Source organism: Hippocampus bargibanti, linkage group LG12 (genome assembly GCF_051943395.1).
Source record: "Hippocampus bargibanti isolate YZ-2025 linkage group LG12, ASM5194339v1, whole genome shotgun sequence".
Classification (NCBI taxonomy): domain Eukaryota; kingdom Metazoa; phylum Chordata; class Actinopteri; order Syngnathiformes; family Syngnathidae; genus Hippocampus; species Hippocampus bargibanti.
In genome coordinates, this window is record NC_142745.1 from 18,236,647 (window position 1) to 18,256,531 (window position 19,885).

Sequence of the window (19,885 nt, forward strand, 5' to 3'; positions counted from 1 at the left end):
TATCTATCTATCTATCTATCTATCTATCTATCTATCTATCTATCTATCTATCTATCTATCTATCTATCTATCTATCTATCTATCTATCTATCGTTCTCCTTAACATTTTTTAAGGTGCCGTGCTATGGACAAAATGTTGAGAAAAAAACACAAATCACACCACAACAACGCATCAATGAAAAACAAAGACAGTCGAAAGCACAAAAACAGTCAAAGTAAAAAAATGAGTGAAAAGCCAAAGAATTTAAAAAAAGAGTTTGAAGACGCATTTGGAAGATGGACAGTGCGATGTGGCTCGCCTGATGCGTTCATTCCAAAGAAAACGGCAAAGGGTTGTCTGTCCCACCGCACAATAGTGAGGTGGGCCACAGGCGGTCCCCACTCCCGCAGTGAAGTGGCCGTAAAAGGGCCGATTGATTTTTGCATGAATTAATATGATGGTGATGTGTGAAGTTCATTAACTAGCCACTGCTGACAATATCAAGAGTGCTTAGAGAAATTAATGGAATATCTTACTTAGTGTAAATATTCATGAGCTCTCATCTTTTTTTTTTTTTTTTATAATCTCCTCAGTGTGAAACATGATGAGAGCCTGTCCATTAGAGCAGATGTCCCCAACCTTATTTTGCCCCACGGACCCGTTTAATGTCAGACAATATTTTCACGGACTGGCCTTAAAGGTGTAACGGGCAAACACTTCAATAGCACATTTATTATACATAAAATGAGGTATATTTTGTGTAGTTTTAAGGCTTGTTTAGTAGAAAATTATGTTTTATGGGGACCTGGAAACGGATTATTCTCATTTTTTATGGTTTCCTATGGGAAATTAATGTTTGGAAGACACACTTTTCGCCTGACACACACTTTCTGGGAACCAAATTAAGTTCATAAGCTTAGGTATAAGGTGCCGCGGACTATAAGGCGTGCCTTCAATGAATGAAAAAAGTTTTCCAAATATAATATATCCATCCATCCATTTTCCCTACCGCTTATTCCTCATTAAGGTCGCGGGGGTTGCTGGAGCCTATCCCAGCTGTCTTCAGGCACGAGGCGGCGGACACCCTGAATTGGTTGCCTGCCAATCGCAGGGCACACAAAGACGTACAACAGTCACTCTCGCACTCACACCAAGGGACAATTTGGAGTGTTCAATCTGCCTGTCATGCACGTTTTTGGAATGTGGGAGGAAACCGGAGGAGGTGTATATATATATATATATATATATATATATATATATATATATATATATATAGTAAAGTCTTGTTATATCGATATCGGTTATATCGATAGTACCGCTTATTACGATACTATTTTCATTTCCCTTGCACATTTCTAGTCTTTTTATGTATAATTAGTACCGTTTAGTACGATACCCGGTTATTACGATAATCCGGTTATTACGGTGCTCCTTTTCATCCCCCGCCGGCCATTTTGCTGTTTATATCGATACATCGGTCGCGCCATTGGTCGACTTGGTCACGTGTCTTGGTTACGTGACACGCCATCAGTTGGTCGACTTGGTCACGTGAGTTTGTTATGTATACATTTTTTTTTTAAATTGTATACATAATACAGTAAGATGTAAGCGTTGCAGTTTCCCTGTTGTGTTATGTACATGCCCACTGTACTGTATATGAATGCAATCGTTTTTTGCAACAATGTTTCTTGTTTTGTCTGCTGAAGCGTGATGATTTTGAAAATTACTGGACATTCCATACTGTGTATTAAAGGACAACCGATGTCACTTTTTATTCAAATGCAAAACACAAATAAAAATGACTTCACGCCAAGACGTCTTGCATTGCTTGTGAATCCAAACAATGGCTTCAGATTCGGATAATATGCTTTCTTGTTACACATCCAGTTATGAATATGATTCAAATACACTGTAGTTCTGAAGATGAAAGCATTAAAGAATTATATGTGCCATTTTGAGGCAACATATACCATCACCCATCACCCCCCCCACCCAAAAAAAAGAGGCACAAAATGGGAGGTCATGGCCAGCTCCGTTTCTTATATGGCGCTTGGCTGCCCTCTTTTGGCGGCTTTTGTTAATGCAGTTTGGCGCAGGATCGGATATATCGATAGTCCGGTTATATCGACATTTTTTCCAACTCCCGAGAATATCGATATAACGAGACTTTACTCTATACAGTATAAGTCTCGTTATATCGATATTCAAAGGAGTCCGAAAAAATATCGATATAACCGGGACTATCAATATATCCGACCCTGTTTGCATGTAATTTTCTCTGTGCGTGCATAGAAATAGTATCGATATAACCGGGACTATCGATATATCCGATATCGATATAACGAGACTTTACTGTATATATATTCTCAAAAAAAAGACTTTATCAACATCGCAGGGATAATACTAGTGGTCCTCAATCGGCAGTACGTATTCACCTAAAAGCTACCAACCACTCATTTTTGACGACAATGAGGTTAAAATGTTAGCGAAAGAACATGGGAAAATAGGAACTATCAGTGGAGCAGCTGCAGGGAGTAGTCCTCTGCTCCCCCCAACCTGAGAGCAGGGACCTATCACAGCAGAGTCCGGCACCGCCATATCTGGACAGCAGGGATATATATATATATATATATATACAGTAAAGTCTCGATATATCGATATTCAAGGGAGTCCGAAAAAATATCGATATAACCGGGACTATCGATATATCCGACCCTGTTTGCATGTAATTTTCTCCGTGCGTGCATAGAAATAGTATCGATATAACCGGGACTATCGATATATCCGATATCGATATAACGAGACTTTACTGTGTGTGTATATATATATATATATATATATATATATATATATAGGGCCTAAACTACCAGTAAGACTTTAGTTTGCTGACGAAGTTTCTTGGATAAGAAGCGAAACGTCCGACACCTTCAAATTTGTACAGATGACGGCTGAAGAAACCTTTTCTTCCATGGACCACTCCTGTACAACTGAGAGCTTACACAGACGGAGGTCATGGAAGTAATTTATTTTTCTGTGTAGCGCGGTACCAAATGACCAATGGACCCAAAGCCCACCATTGAGATTAGTTAATTTTTTTATTGGGGGGAGGTATCCAGACCTGACGACAAAGCCATTGATTCCAAATCAGGGATGGGGGAGCGTGTGCAAAGTTCGCTTGACGGTTCTACGCATGTTTTTTTTTTTTAATTTCTTTTGCCCTCACCCATTCCGTTTCATATTTTCAATCCGCCGCATGAACAACATGTTAATTTTCTTCCCTTGATTGATATGAGCCATGTATTTGTCTAATGGAGCATTCAGCCAACCCACCTGGAGGATAATTATCTCAACAATAATTTGTTCCATTCCTTAAATTTCTACGTGCGACGTTCTGACGCAGGGCTCTGCGCTTGTTTATCCTCCGCCGGCGTTTACTTGCTCCCCTACTGCTCGAAATGGTCACACAGCAGCCTTTTACCGTTTGAAACGGAGGCAATTATCTTTGTCTTATTAGCTCTCGTCGTGCGAGGCCGTGCCGTCAGTATCCGGTTGTTGCTCGTTTGTTTGAAAAAAAACATGCCAATTTGCTTTCATGGAAGTGACGGAAATCTTAGCTCAATTTATATTGCAAATTATGTAAATGCCTTGAGCACACGGGGGCTCTTTCAGGTGATGGGAATTAATGACATCGAGCTGTTTGAAGCTTGAAATGAAATGAATTTCATTTGTCACCACTTGCCATTGATTTACCATCCGACTGATGATGTGTTAATTGACGGGTAATTCTTCACAATTATCGAACGTTTGACTCCAAACGATGCTGGTTTGGCGATTCCTCGTTTTGTCTCTGTTGTTCAGCTATGCAACCTGCGGGGGGCGCCTTCTGTTAAAGGTGCTCATCGGCGCAGTTGCTCAATTTTTTGTAGAAAAAAATGTCATTTCGACAATTTTGACTGCCAAATTTTGGGCAAGATGGGAAGGGCATGGGCTTGTGAGCTTTTTTTTCCACCCTCCTCCTCCATATTTGGGTACGCTTTAATGCTTTTATTCAAATACACCCCATATCTTAGCCCGCAGCGACTTGAACATTTTCCATAAAAATGTGATTTTGTTTCCTTTGTTGCTTTTTCCCCCCTCAGTCAGGAACATCTCATGCAAACAAACACATTTGTCCTGTCAAATATCGTCGCGCACCGTCACATTGCATTCACCATGAGGGTAAAGGTTACTACTGTCGAAATATCGTTTCTTGTGTGTCAAATTACCAACATGATTTTTAAATTGTCAGCATCAATGTACGCACTTGGGGTTCTGTTGAAATGCAACCGTTTGCACAAAATGATGTTTTACTGTGAGCTGGCGGGGGTGTTTGGGGATAAGCATAATTAAAAGAAAAGTTTATAGAAAATACAAAAAAAGGAAAAGAAGCTGCTAGCTGCATAGACAATTACGGGAAGTCTGACCTTATCTTTTTTCCGTCTTTTTAGTGGAAGGTGCAACCACCTCTGAGAAGATCGCTTTGAATCAGCAAACTGGTCAGTAAGGTAAGATTGCGCGGGTGTGTGTGTGTGTGTGTATGTATAACACACACACACACACACACACACACACACACACACACACACACACACACACACACACACACACACACACACACACACACACACACACATATATATATATATATATATATATATTCACTCCTACCTCACTGGCCGCTCACAGTTTATCCAAATTATATATCACGGTCCTCCCCTGTGTCTTCTGGTGTGCCCCAATATTATATACCTTCTTCCCCTTGGTGATATCTTCCGCAAATTTGGAATTCATTTTCACTGCTTCGCGGATGAAAGCATGTATATCTACACACATACACTGAATGTGGGAGGAAAGTGAAGTACCTAAAGAAAACCCACAGAGTAGCTGGGACAGGCGTGCAAACTCGGTTTAATTGACTTTGTTGCGTTTAGTGCCTGAAATGTAATTTCTTGGTATCAGCATCCAAGCGGAATTGTTATGTATTAGTGGTTGGCTGGCTAAGGTTCTCACTCAGCGGCATTTACAGCCGTCTGTTTTTCAATGCATTTATAAGACTTTGATTCGGCAAAGCTCTTTAATCGTATGCCTAGGTTGGAACATAATAAACAACTGTAGCAAAAGTGCCTCGTGGGGGCGATTCTGGCAAGAAAGTGAAACGCTTTTGTCACTTGCGGTGTTGTTGCTGCGCTTTAAGTACCTTCGTCTATTCTATCAGCGTGACTGTCGTGCAAAATTCGAACGGGCAGAGCCAGCACATGGCACATTGGAAGCTGAAATGACCGCAGACGTATCATATCATATCAAGCCGACTCGAACAAATAAAAATAAAATAAAATGTGCTACCACAAGTAGCCGAATAATTTGTTATTGATGTGATTGCACCATTTCTTATTTTCTTATGTATTTATGTGTGTGTGTCTGTTTGTTCGTTTATTTGATTCATATACAGTCTTTATATATTTTCCGAAAGGACAGTATCGGAATCAGAAAGCCATTAATTGTCCCACAATGGGGAAATTTGCACAGAGGCATTTATCCGCTCAAGAGCAGACCCTGAGCACCAGACCTGTAGAAGCACAAATTTAGCAAAGATTGTGCAAAGAGGCACATGAGGCAATCCAACATATAACTGCAGGGTATAAGATGCTGGCAGGGAAAGCCTACATGGAGCGCTGGCATTGTGTGCCGAAACATCTGTGTGGAGTATGGACTGTAAACCCCAAGTTCAAAATGGGAAACACCTCCCAAGTGAGTAGAGAATGACTGAGCAAAAATCCTGTGGGACTTCCAGATACAGACTGACAAGATGGTAATGGCCAACCAACCAGATATCATGGTCATAGATAAAGGGCAAAGGAAAGTGTTGTCGTGGATGTAGCGGTCCCGAGTGATGGAAACATCAGAAAGAAGGAACATGAGAAAATCGAGAAATACCAAGGGCTCAGAGAGGAGCTGGAGAGAGCCTGGAAGGTAAAGGTGACAGTCGTGCCTGTGGTGGTCGGAGCACTCGGGGCAGTGACCCCCAAACTAGACAAGTGGTTGCAACAGATCCCGGGAACAACATCAGATATCTCGGTCCAGAAAAGCGCAATGCTGTAAACAGCACGGATACTGCACAGGACCCTCAAAGGCCAACCGACACAATTTTTATGTTTCCTAACTGACATTAGAAAAACGTTTTACAGCATCTAAAATACCCAAAACACGCAGGCTGATATTTTTAGTAAAATGCAAAACACCAATAAAAATGACTTAAAGTGTGCTAAAACTGCAACAAATTGAGCTGTGAATTGGGGATTTTCAGAAAGTCCCGCCCCCAGTTCGTGACATCGCGCCAAGACATCTTGCTTTGCTCGAGAATCAAAATAATGACTTCAGATCGGAGAAGATGCTTTCATTTTACTCATCCAGCTGTGAATATGATTGAAATAGTTCTGAAGAGGAAAGCATAAATGTTTGCAATCGATTAAAGGAGTCCTCCCATATCAATTCGAGGCGTCAATGACAGCAATGTAGCACTCAGAAAATGCACAAGATGGCGCCCAAGCTCCGTTGAAATTGGGCTGATTTGTCTGCTGGCAATTTGTGTCAGTGAATATCAAAATAGTTGTCTTGGTGCAACACACAATAATTCACCATCGTGTTATTTATGTGTTTTCCTTCTAATTCGGCCGTCAACACGCATCAACACAAAGTTTTCAGACCGAACAAAGTACCCAAAATGCATTGTATGTCACTTTCTCGGTCACGGGCGTTGCCTCCGTGACGTCACTTAGGGCATCGTCATCAACTCAAAAACAAGACTTTCTGAATATTCAGCGCGAGTCTTAAAACGTAAAATATAGCTATATGCCGTGGAATCTTTGTAAAATACGCTCAGTAGAAGTCATTTGAAGTGATATTACAAATTATGGACACAACTTGTCTGGAGGCGTCGGTTGTCCTTTCAGCTTCCTGGACTCTGGTAGAAGACCCGAGCTAAAATGGGGCACTGACACCACCCAAGGGTTAAGATGAGGATTTTTTCAATTCTTCTTTTCGAATTTATTGCATCGTTTCTGTTGCGTTTGATTTTTTCTGGCCTTATTTGCATTGTTTTTTGGTGTTTGTGGGGTTCCTGCATTTTTTAAAATGTATTTATTGTAATGTCAATGGTGGGACAGGACAAACACACTGCAAATGGCATAACGTAGCAAAATCATTGCAGCGACATAAAAGATACAAATATATGTTGTGCATTTAAAATGGGACTTCACACAGAAGTATGAAATAATGTAGAGAACAAATTATCCCTTAAACTCATTGTACATAGAGCCATTCTGAGTTTATTGGTGCCATCAAATTATCGACTGGCTGACGGTGCATTATACAGCTGACATTAGAAAGGGATGTTATGACAGGTAGTCGTCCGGATATTTTACACCGGAGGTCTCCAAGAGCATTAAATAAGGGGAAAAAAAGATGACTTTGAAGGCGGCCATTGTACGATTCCCATGGGGAGCGCGTCAAACGTGATCTTCCGATGTTGAAAATGCGTCACTAGAAAGTAGATCCAACTCAGATCGCAGATGCAACAGTGTGAATCCAGCATCATTCATTTATTCAGCGGCGCTGTTCACGCAGGTCATCAAAAGCCACCAAAAAATAAATACCTCTAAAGAATTAAAAAACAACAAGCAGCGACGCTTTCGGTTCATGTTGTTGTTGTGGCTGAGCTGTCTTTGTCCTTGGCTAACACTAAACCCTCAACCACAGTTTTATTTGTATTTTGTACAGACAGTTGTGAAATGATGAAATGTTGAAAAACTTTTGTTGTTTTGACCTAAAAAAAAAACATATCTTTCAGGCCTTTTTTTTTTTTTATTGTCAGTTGTATATCGTGCTTTGCCCCACCCATCGCATCACTTGCTGCTTTTGTACATCTTGCAAGATAGAATGAATTCCATTTTTGTTGTATATATGTCGACTTGCGGAGTATTTCCTTTTGGGAAGGAAACTGCATTTGCCGAGGATCAATTTATTTTTCTATCAGTATAAAAAAAAAAGACATTTACAATCTCGGTCTCACTTCTTATGTATTGCCGAAGACGGCGGATGGTATCAAGCGGCCACCTGCAGCCGAACATGTCCGTGTGTGATAGATTCAATCGGCGGAATGACGCAACTGTGCGGCTACTGGAGGTTGTCTTTTCTGCTAAATTAGCAAAATGACACGAATAGCGGCATTAATAATCACCAGTTAAGGTCAACAGTTAACACTACCAGAAAGACACCAGACAATGCTGAATCACTTTTGTAAAATGTATGTATGTATGTATGTATGTATGTATGTATGTATGTATGTATGTATGTATGTATGTATGTATGTATGTATGTATGTATGTATGTATGTATGTATGTATGTATGTTATTTGTTTATTTATTTATATAGTTAGTTGGTTAGTCCATTAATTAGTTAGGAAACTAGTTAGCTGGCTGGTTAGTTGGGTGGTTTGTTCGCTAGTTGGCTGCTTAGTTAGTTAGTTAGTTAGTTAGTTAGTTAGTTAGTTAGTTAGTTAGTTACATCTTAGATTTTTAATTACATTTTTGTTTTGCTTTTTGGATGATGTTATTTATTTTTATGTATTACCTTTCTATTTCTTTGTGCATTTATTTGTTTGTTTCCTTTGTTGTTGCTTTTTCCCCCCTCTGTTTTTAGCCTTGCCATTGACTGGCATTCTTTTTCAATACATATATATTTGATGCCGGATCTACATGTATTTTGCATGCTACAAACAGGGAAATGTATTTGCAAAACAGTCTCGGCAACCGGCTTGGAAACCACAGGGCCAACTGTGCAATAAAAACCGGAATGACAAACATCATTAGCTGAAACATTTCCATCATGTGACAGGAATGTGATTGTTTACTTTCGCGTACGTCTCCTAATATGTACCCCCCGCCCCCCATCCTCGTCCCCTCCCTGTCAACGCCGGCCGTCGTCGTGGAGGCGAGAGGCCCTCGAGGGGGGAGACACTTTCAGCTGCCACTTTGACAATGAGAAACAAATGTCACCGCTTGGGCGACTTTGCTCGTCTTACAGTATTTTGGCTTTCCTTTATGTTTGTCTGACTGTGGCTCCCCCGATTAACCGCTTTCTCTCTCTCTCTTGTCAGACGTCCTCTTGTTTGCCCCCCCCCCCTTCCTTGTCTTTCTTCCCTTTTTCCTCTGTCGTTATTTGTCTTGATCTCTCTATTGATCCCTGTCTGTGGCCTGGTGTTAGCTATGCGGAGATTGACGGATGGCTTTCTGTTTGCTGTGTTATTTAGTAGAAAGAGGGGAGGGAGATTTAGGGGGGGTGCTTTCGAAGTAACTGTTACTTTCCCCAAGGCACTGCACATCTGAGCTGCAAGTCATATATCCCGGCGACAGCCGTTTCTTTTTATCACGGGAGTGCTTACAGGGATTGAAATGAAGCTTCATGTTCCAAAACAAACGCGACGCCAGTTTGTTGTTGTTGTCGTTTCATGCTTCAAATACACACAGCTGCAGATTAAGAGCTCGGTTCATCTCGGAAACACTGTTTGAAATGGTTTTGAGGTCAAAGTGTCAAAGGCAAGCCATACTAAATTATGAGCACTCAGGTCCCGTTGCTGTCCGCTGAGAAACACGATTCGTGGCTTTTGGGCAAAGAGGTCGGCGGCCTTTATCTGGCGGAGGAAATCGGACGTTAGCAGATGCATAGTTTTTCTTTTCCCCAGCTGGTGGAGGGGAGACGGCAACCTCACTTCAATCCTAAAATCCTCACGCTTATGATATTTGCCCAGCGTTATCTCTGCCGGCGGACGAATGGGAGCGCGGAACACGTGGAATGCAGAAGGTCATACAAGTGTGATTTACACAGCGCCAAGCTGGAGAATCCCTGGGAAAATACTTGGTGCGGGATCAAACGGTCACCGTTGCGATATGTTCATGACGCCGACCTTTTGAGTCCGGAATTTTTACTTCTTACCCCTCAAAGAGAGCCTAAATGGACACTTATGAAATATCATAGGGATAAATGTGTTTTTGGGACATTACTAGCCGTGGTTTGAGGGTGCATCTTGGTGACGTGAAAGGTCTGTCGAAAGAAAATGAAGCTTTGACTCAAACGGAGCTTTGACTCAAACGAAGCTTTGACTGAAACGAAGCTTTGACTCAAATGAAGCTTCGACTCAAATGGCTTGACGAACGGCTTGGGAAATTACAATCAGGACAACAATTTTGTCTTAAAAGTGTTGCATGACATTTTAGCTATAAATTAAATAAACTTTTGTTATGCATTTAAAATGGGACATGGGAAATTATGTTTTGATATGTTTGTGTTCTTCAGTGAAGCAAATGCTTGGATGTATGAACATTTATTGAAGTCGGGAACAAACTGATAGCAATGATCAATAGAATCGTGTCACAGAAATTTAATCAAAGTCTAGAAATGTTTTTTTTTTATCATTTAATATATTTAATTTCTGGAAATGGCAAAACATGTCAATCCATCCACCGTATCGACCGAAGCGGCGATAAACCCGCTACAGTGATACCTCAGCTTACGAACTTAATTGGTTCCCAGAACGTGTGTGTAAGGTGAAAAGTTTGTCTGCAAAACATTCATTTCCCATAAGAAACCATTAAAATGAGAATAATCCGTTTCCAGATCCCCATAAAACACAATTTTCTACTAAATAAGCCTTAAAACTCCACAAAATATACCTTATTTTATGTATAATAAATGTACTATTGTATTGTAATTAAAGAAATTAACAGTTCTATATAATAAAGTCGTTTTATTTACTTTTGTGATGGTCGTTGATGTAATTGCCTCTTGATGAGTAAAGTTGCCGTGCTTTCTCGCCGATAATACCGTCACTGTTGCCTGCTAGCTGCTTTTCGTTAATCCAAATCAACAGAAGTTTTTCAATTTCTTCTATTGCCTGAGACCGTTACTTAGACAACACAGAAACACCCTTAGCCTGACGTAGGAATGGCCGACTTACCATATTGATAGAGGGACGCTAAGTCACACAAATGCACATGTTGTTCGTGTTTTTCGATGATCTCTTTCCTCTGCTCGACCATAATTTTCTTTGGTGTCCTCTTCAGCTTAACACTAGCCTGGGGTGGGGTCTTTTTTGGTCCCAAAAAAGTAAAAGTATCCACTCGATAACAAACCACGTCTGCACTGAGTGCACTCAAAGAAAGTGGGTATGGAAAACTAGTCCGCCAGCCACTGTGGCGCTGTTCGACCGTATGGTTTGGTGTTCTTCCGCCGAAAACTAGTCCGCCAGCCATTGTGGCGCTCCATGTGTTTCCCGAAAACGAATTTGTATGTCAAGAACATATTCTCGCGAATTGGATGTTTGGAACGCGAAAAGTTCATAAGCTAAAGCGTTCAGAAACTGAGGTATCACTGTACCTGGGTTTCGCTCAAAATCGACGATTTTGTATACACTTGTTTGCTTTTAACTGAAAGACAAATGCCACAGTGGGCAAAGTCACATTTTTTTGTGAGAGCCATATGGCATTTTGCCTTTATTTAATGTTGACAAATTTTATGGGAGCTTTCAAGGTCACATGAGAAAAAGTAGCCAATTCTTGCCAACACTTCTGCATTTTGTTCGCCGAATCACACCACGCACACCTAAAAAAAATGCCGAAAGATGAGTGGCACGCTCGCTGATATTATCAATTGATAGATAGATTGATTGATCTACAGATGGATATATAATGGATTTCTTCATTGACAAAACCCACAGTTGACTGTCGATGTGCGTTTGAACTCAAGCTGCTTTTAATGAGAAGTGATGTATTAGCATTTGGTTTGGCTTGATATGAGGTGAGCTTCTGTGTGTAACGAGTGCCGTTATTAGCTAATGGAGGGGGGGTTACTCCCGTTTTACCTTAAGAGGCACATCTTTTAAATACTTGTGAGACAGGCGGCATTTGAATGGATTTCTTTATGAACAGAATCAAGGTGCCACATCTTGAAAAACGTGAGTGCGTTTCGCGATCGTGCAGATAGGCCGCTGTCTTCAGTTGAGTTTTTGTTTTGTTTTATCCAGGATGAATGTGGGTTGGGTGGGAGACAGTGGCAATTACATTACAGACATCACAAAACTCAAACATGTAACAGATTGTTAAAACATGATATTTATTTATGTTAAGTTTTACACGTGATTTGGAAGGAAGCGGGATCAAAGAAATGGAGTGTTCAGAACACACCACGTTTATATATAAAAAAAAGCCTCGCCGGATCAACGTGACAGCACAAATGTTAACACCAAAGCGCATGCTGACTCTCAGCGGCGATGACAGTCAGAACTGTGGTGTTTTTTTTTCCTTCCTCCCTGTGATATGGAAGTTACTCTAAGCCTTTGACTCTGCCTCCATTCTGGAAATCATGCATAAAGTGATTTGTATTTTATTGATGAGTTTTTGAAGTGGCAAGTGTGGGAAATTGGATCTTTGATCTCCCGGAGTTAAGGAAATCTATTCTGAGGGCGTTGAGCTCTTCAGGTGAAATACCCCCCATCCAGCCAGACTCTCTCACAAGCACATAGACTGAGACGGAGCTGTCATTTGGGAAGAATATTAACCCCACACCACCCTGTACACCCCATTCCACTCTTTTTCTTTTACAACACATGCGGATATTTGTTTTGGGTGTTTTGACAGACTGTACGTGGTCATTACCGTTGTTCGGTATTTGTTTTCCACTTCAACTAATCACTTTGAGATGCTAATTACAATGTAATTTAATTTGAGCCCCGTAACGATGATGCTGTTATTATGGACATAAATGATGCAGTTAAACTGAGTGTAATCTCATTTGCATACCGTACACGCCAGTAAATTAAGCCCTTTCCTGTGCTGCTTCGGCTTTAATTTTCCACTCCTTTTCACACGGCATCCCTCAGCCCCACCGTGCCTAATAGCGGACGAGCTTGTTTGATGTCGACAGCTGCTTACCGCACTAAATCTAGTCACAATATGAAGTCAGTAAAGCCTCCTAAGTGCTCTTTTTAGCAGTTTCTATTAATAAGCTAGCACGCGCTTTGTACTTTGTGCTGACAGAAAGAGTACGCTTGGTCAACACCGTCTTTTCAACAGGTTGGAACTCCCGCGGTCAAACGCTAGTGAATGAAGCCAGTGGCAACACTTGCAACGGGCCACCTTGTACAGGCCGCTAGTGACACAACAACCTGGAATTTGCCGGTCAAAAGTTCAGATTCTGCGGTCTGACCATAAACGGGCAGCTGCTGCTCAAAAACCTTCCATCTGATTGAGTCGTATACAAAGGATTAGTTTGAGCAAGTCACTAAGGTCTTTACACAAATGTGAAAGATTCATCAGCTGTTGCCGCAAATGGTTGATCTCAGTTATTGTTGCCAAGCGAGGGACAACCAATTATTAGTTTTAGGCGGCAATTATTTTCCTCACATGGCCCCCCCAAAAAACAAACAAACTAACAAACAACAAGTAGATAAGTAGATAAATACATACATACGGACATACGGACATACGGACATACGGACATACGTACATACGTGCATACATGCATGCATACGTACATACATGCATGCATATGTAGATACATGCATGCATACATACATACATACATACATGCATGCATAGGTACATACGTGCATGCATATGTACTTACTGCAAATTTCCCCATTGTGAGACGAATAAAGGTTTTCTGATTCTGATTCTGATTACAGTACTTGCATACATATATGCATACATACATGCATACATACATGCATACATATATGCATACATACATGCATACATACATACATACATGCAGACATACATACTGTACAGACATAATGTACATACATATATACATAGACATCTACATACATACTCATGTATTTTGTTTTTCTACTTTCATTCCTTTCATCGCTTTGCTGCTGTGAAATGTAAATGTCTCCACTGCGAAACTAATAAAGGCAAATCCAATCCAATGCTGTACATACAGACTGTACGCACGTACATACATGCATACATACATACATAAACAAATAAATAGACGATAAAACAAATAAAAAACAAACAAATAAATACATAAATAAACAATACATACACAATAAATAAATATGCACGTATGTATGTTTGGTAATATATGTATAATGATTGAAATAATCATAATAATAATATAATTTGGAAGAACACATGGTTGATGATCAAAAACTTTTCGTCGTGGAAAAAAACAAGGCAGAAATCCGAAACGGGGGACTTTTTCATGGCACTGTCCTTCCTGATGCTTTCAGAGAAGGTCTTAAGGAAGGTTTATGGACCAGACCAGTATCACAGTCGCCCTTCACTGGGCATCCTCCAGCCTTTTCATACCATCAAGAATGTTTTTTTTTTTTTTTTTTTTTTTGCCGGACAATTTTCTGTTGGTCTCTAATTGGCCATATAAATCTCGTCAGTTGAGGGTGAGGAATGTGCCAGTGTCACACAGCGTAATCTTCACCCTTATTTACCAATTCATTAAGATTCATCGATGCAGGCTCGCTGAGAGGAAATGACAACATAAATCAGGCCCCCAACATAATGACCCTAATCAGTTGGGAATTGCAAAAAATGTCATGATGAACTATGTCCTTGTGTTAGTGCCACTGTATATAGTCGCCTGGCTGCTTTATGAGTGGGACGCAGCCTCCTGAGGAGCTGCATTTAAAAGAAAATATCATAAATGACAGAAACAAAACAAGCCAGGGAAAAAGTTGTTCAATAACTGACACCGTTTATTGGCAGAAATCTGTGTTTTCTTTTGCTAGTTTGTCCTTCACCATATGCCTCCCCTGATTGTCTCCCATTCACCATCTTTGTCCATTCTCGGCGAAGTTGTGAAATAATAACATGCTTCATCGACGTAAAATGAGTTTGGTGGATTGTTGAAGATGATTTGTGATTTCCGAAGGCCAGTGGCGGCGGCGGAGAGTCATAAACCGCCCCCACACCAATGAAGTGATCACAATTAGTAGCCTAATTGAAAATGTTCCAATTGTTGGACCACTTTGACAGGTTAGCAGTCATATGGGTGATTTCCCGAACCCGTTTTGACCCTCAGAGTTGATGTCCAAGTCATTAGATTAGATTAGATTAGATTAGATTAGATTAGATTAGATCAAATGAGAATTTATTTTTATCACAGTGGATACATTTGCGTTTCACAGAAGCAAAAACAAAATACAGGAGCTTCTGTAAAGGCAGCCATTCTCGCGGCACCAATTTGAAATAAAAAATAAACAACAAAAAAACAAATAACAAATCATGTGACACAACACAAAAGACACAGTCTTCAATCTTAAGCACTTTCTGTACCCTCTTTCTTGCATGAAGCAGTACTTCTGTCATGGTTTGCAAGGTGGTGATGGCAGATGTGGATCCCAAAAAGCAGGCAGGAGGGAGCAGGAGGTTGTGTTTGACAAATTGTATTAAAATATGGTCAGCAGGAACAAAATGTAAAACATCAAAATCGTCTGAACAGAAAAAATACAAAGTATCAAAAGAAAACCAACAATGACCCGACACTAAATGGTTGTGCCGGGAGTCCTTTTAACTTTCACTGATTGGAACGACCAACACCTGCGCGGCTACAGGCAGGGCCGACGGCGCTACCCGTTGGTCACCAATCAGAACGTGGCAGTCTGCCAGTGATTGGGACGACCAGCACCTGTGCAAGTGCAGACGGGGCCGACAGCGCCACCCGTTGGTCGCCAACCTGATCATGACAACTTCATGAAAGAGGATCAAAGTGTCCTTTTCACCAGTGGATCAGGGACGCCATGGTGGAATGTGCACGTCTGCTGCAAGCTATGTCTTGAAAGCACACATGAAGCTGTAGCAACCATTGACGAAAATAGATTGTCTCACATCTTCTGTCCCACGTAAATCCTCTTCAATTGCAAGCCGCGACAGTTCCATCATCATTAGGTCATCATTAGCATTCATGTTGGCATATGTTTGTGTTTATTGTTCTTGCTCTTCTTATTGTCATCAGTGACGCGCAGTTCCTCACGTTTTCTGCGATCGCGGGAAGATGTCGCTAGTAGATTAGCTTGGGAGTTTGCCATGCCAGAAAGCCAGCGAGCCCGTGACTGTCTGACAAGATTTTGACTTGACCAACCAATTGCGGTCAAATATATTCAAATCATTGTATTGTCCGACAAGTCCAATCACACTAAAATATGAGCAATTCAATTAGCAATTCGCAAGCGCTGTGGCTAAACATCAGCTAAAATTTATCAGTCATCGTCTCCGTGGCGGCGAATATATGGCAATTGCGACGAGTAATAGTTCGAGTGTTTACAATCCGCAGAAATGTGCGCTTAATGCTTTGAATAACCGTAATAATTGCGTGACAAATTCTGAAATTTCACTGTGTGCTATCGCACTGCTTGCTAGTCCTAAAAAAATGGTTCCTCATCGTCATCTCACACAGAGGACATTTGTCCCAAAGGACTTCTAATAACATTGTACATACTTTCAACCATAATACAATATTAATTAGACAAGTTCGTTAAGGCCAACCTTGGTTTTCCCCAGAAAATGTATTTGACATATTTCATCTCAATAAGTTTGAATTCTCACACCCTTGGGAAGACTCCTTACGTGACTTCATAAAAGATGATTAGAACTATGACACACATTAAGTACTGTTCAAACAATAAGTAGCAATGCGGATCCCAAAGGATGGTGACGGACCGGAGGGGTGGTGGTGGATGGGAGGTTCTTTGGTAATGTTACTTTGCAGCTCTAATTGGTTGAATCGGGAATAGCAAAAAGGTCTGCCTTTTGTTCCTGAAGCAGATTCCTCATTTCAGCATATCCGTCCTCTGATTGCCATATTCGCCGGCCAAATTTTCAAAGTCAAACAAAGGACAGTTGCTGACAAAACGTGCGGGGGAACATCTCCTCCAAGAGCCTCAAATCCCAGATTTACCATTCCGTCCATGTACAACCAGATCTCAACTCATTAGACATTCCTATTTACTGACTCTCGACGTGCCCCAGATGTCCTAAAAATATCACGGCCTGCCTTACTTTACGACATTCTGTCATCGCGTGGGCCGCAGTGGGCCTCGATGCCGAGTTGTTGTCCGTGCCAGAGACGCAGCGCCTGCACATATTTGCTCCTTCCTTTCTGCGTCATGAAATCGTGTGCATCACGTTTGGGCTTTCCGATGCTTGATATTCAATATATTTTTTTGTTTGGTTTTTAACTCCTCTTTGGGTCTGCAAATGCATAATAATAGTAATAATCTGCTTGACATATACCTGTTAAAAACGGTTTTTAATTCATCAGAAGTCAAGAATAATGACTGTTATTGTGGTTTACGGCACAGGTGTCTCAGTCAAGTCAGTGCCAGGAAATTTTGGTTCGGACTTCAGCAAGCATCATGGAATTTGACATGTTTGATTTGCTTTCGAGGGCTGGATAAAATGATGTGGCCGGCCAGATTTAGCCCCCGGGCCTTGACTTTCACACCTGTGCTCTTCCAACATGTTTATTTGTTTTTTCCAACTCCATGTTGTGACGTTGTCATATTGTGACTCGGACCAAAACTCGCCGGTCATTTGCCGTATGAGATCTATTGTTGTTTCCTTGAACCCAGCGTAGTTACTGAATAATTGAACAAAGTCAATGTTTAACATGTGTTTGCAAGTTCTCACTGTTGTGTTGCGAAGAGCAACTGTTTACCAGGCTTTCGATACACGTTCGCTTACCCGCCTTTGTCAACGATATGCTGCCATGGGAGAATGCACACCCCAGCGGCTGTTTCTCCATTAACGCCTTGCCGAGCAGGTGTAACACACACACACGCACACACACGCACACACACACACACACACACACACACACACACACACACACACACACACACACACACACACACACACACACACACACACACACACACACACACACACACACACACACACACACACACACACACACACACACACACATACATTATATATATATATATAGATAGATAGATAGATAGATAGATAGATAGATAGATAGATATACACACACAGACACGGTGTATGGAGGCTTCAGATGTCAGAAAAATCACTTTTTGTTGATCTTGACTTCTCCCTCGTTGTTGATTCAAGCTGGAGCGACATCTGCATCAACAATGATTCCCTAAAGATACACCCTCACCCCCCACCCCGCATATATCTGGACCTGTTTACACTCAGCCTTCCGCTAAAGCCTCAAAGAGGGTGAGGGCTGTCAGCTGATCACTCCACCTGGTTAATATTAAATGACGCTTGCAAGGAGAGATGTTTGTTCATAAACACAAAAATCCACTTCTTCTGTTTACCGAGACCCGTAAGTGCAATCACTCGTTCAACATGGCGCTGAGTTGGGGTGAAGTTAGTGTTCTTTTGACACCGTCACCTGGAAGTATTTGCACAGGAAGGGCTGGCAGGTGGCATCAAACCGCGAATGATGATAACTCATTGTCGCTCATTTCTTACCTCCGCAACATTTTTTATGTTTATTTTTGTTTTCCCATTCGGTGACTTGCCCGCCATGTGTTTGGTGTAGGTCATCGCACTTTTCCCGAGGAGCCAAAATACCGCAAAACATGGATCTTCTTTCAAAAATCCTTGAGAAAGATTCTGTTGTCGTGCCTTGAGTACAGATTTGTTGTGTTGTCTAGACGAGCGACCAAGCCGAACCCAAAAGAACTGGAAAGCGACTGACTCCCCTTTGTCCCCCCACCCCTCCTTTTGTGTGTCCTTATCTCACTTGTGAATTGTGCTCTTGTTGTGTGCTTGTGTAAACAAGGGATTGTGTGGGAACGCGCTGAATTCTAGCAGATTGCTGTCGGGGGCTCAACTGTCATGAGCTTTGAGGGAAAATACAAGACGGAGAAGAAGCAAAGCTCTGCAAGCCAAAGCCTACCTGGAGTGACTCCGGTCTCACATGGGGTGTACGATTCTAAGCGGGAATTCATTTTGAGAAGGAAAAGCGAAAAAAAAAAAAAAAACGTTTTGGCAGAAGAAGCAGCAGCAAGGTGGATGAGAGATGGACGCTTTCTCTTAACCTTCAGCCCGTGGTCACAGCTGGGAGAAACAGGTGACACATTTGCGATGTTACTCCTTCCAAGGGGCGTCTGGAAATCATATTTGAAGGGCCGGAGCTCCATATCCGAAAAAAACAAACAAACATTTGAGTATGGCGGAATGGGATTTTAAACTGGCTGTGTGCCGTTCGATTATATCATATCATATCTCTTATGAATGTACGTTTTTGGTCGTGTCATTTACAGTATATTGTTGTTCTATATTCTAAAATGGTCATGGCATAATCATGCAAATGCAAAATGGGGTCACGACACCGAACACCAAAGTATCATTCCTATTGGCTGTCATGAAACATCGTATTTGAAAAGATGTCTGTCAGGCCTGTAGGTGGAGTTGTTCGTCGATGTGTCCCCATGCTGCTGCAGTGTTGCCTTTTTTTCATTGCCCTCCTTGTTTAAAAAATCCCATTATGGGAGGGACTCAATGCCAAACGGGAGGGGTGAGCTGGGTCAACATCTGTCGCTTGGGTCGTCTCAGCCGAGAGAACGGGGCCTGCAGGCTGGGCTTGGGCTGTTCAGACAGGCCTTGAAGTGTGAGTGTGTGTGTGTGTGTGTGTGTGTGTGTGTGTGTGTGTGTGTGTGTGTGTGTGTGTGTGTGTGTGTGTGTGTGTGTGTGCGTGTGTGTGAGAGACAGAGAGAGAGAGAGAGAGAGAGAGAGAGAGAGAGAGAGAGAGAGAGAGAGAGAGAGAGAGAGAGAGAGAGAGAGAGAGGCAAACAGACAGACAAAAAAGAGAGA

At 41.5% G+C, this 19,885-nt stretch overlaps 1 protein-coding gene across 6 annotated transcripts in view; it reads left to right on the forward strand.

The window, feature by feature from the left end:
* The window catches only part of foxp1b (forkhead box P1b), a 134,800-nt gene that overhangs the window by 27,629 nt on the left and 87,286 nt on the right, over positions 1 to 19,885 (forward strand). For 2 of the 6 annotated variants that reach the window (XM_089010026.1, XM_089010027.1), the window contains one exon: positions 4,468 to 4,524. Coding sequence is in view for 2 of the 6 variants with exons in the window: in XM_089010024.1 (XP_088866150.1) it covers positions 18,908 to 19,142 (235 nt within the window). In the remaining 4 variants the exon portion in view is untranslated. Of the gene's footprint in view, positions 1 to 4,467; positions 4,525 to 18,840; positions 19,143 to 19,885 lie in introns of those variants that run through there. The other 4 variants (XM_089010028.1, XM_089010029.1, XM_089010024.1 and 1 more) reach the window with 3 other exon arrangements.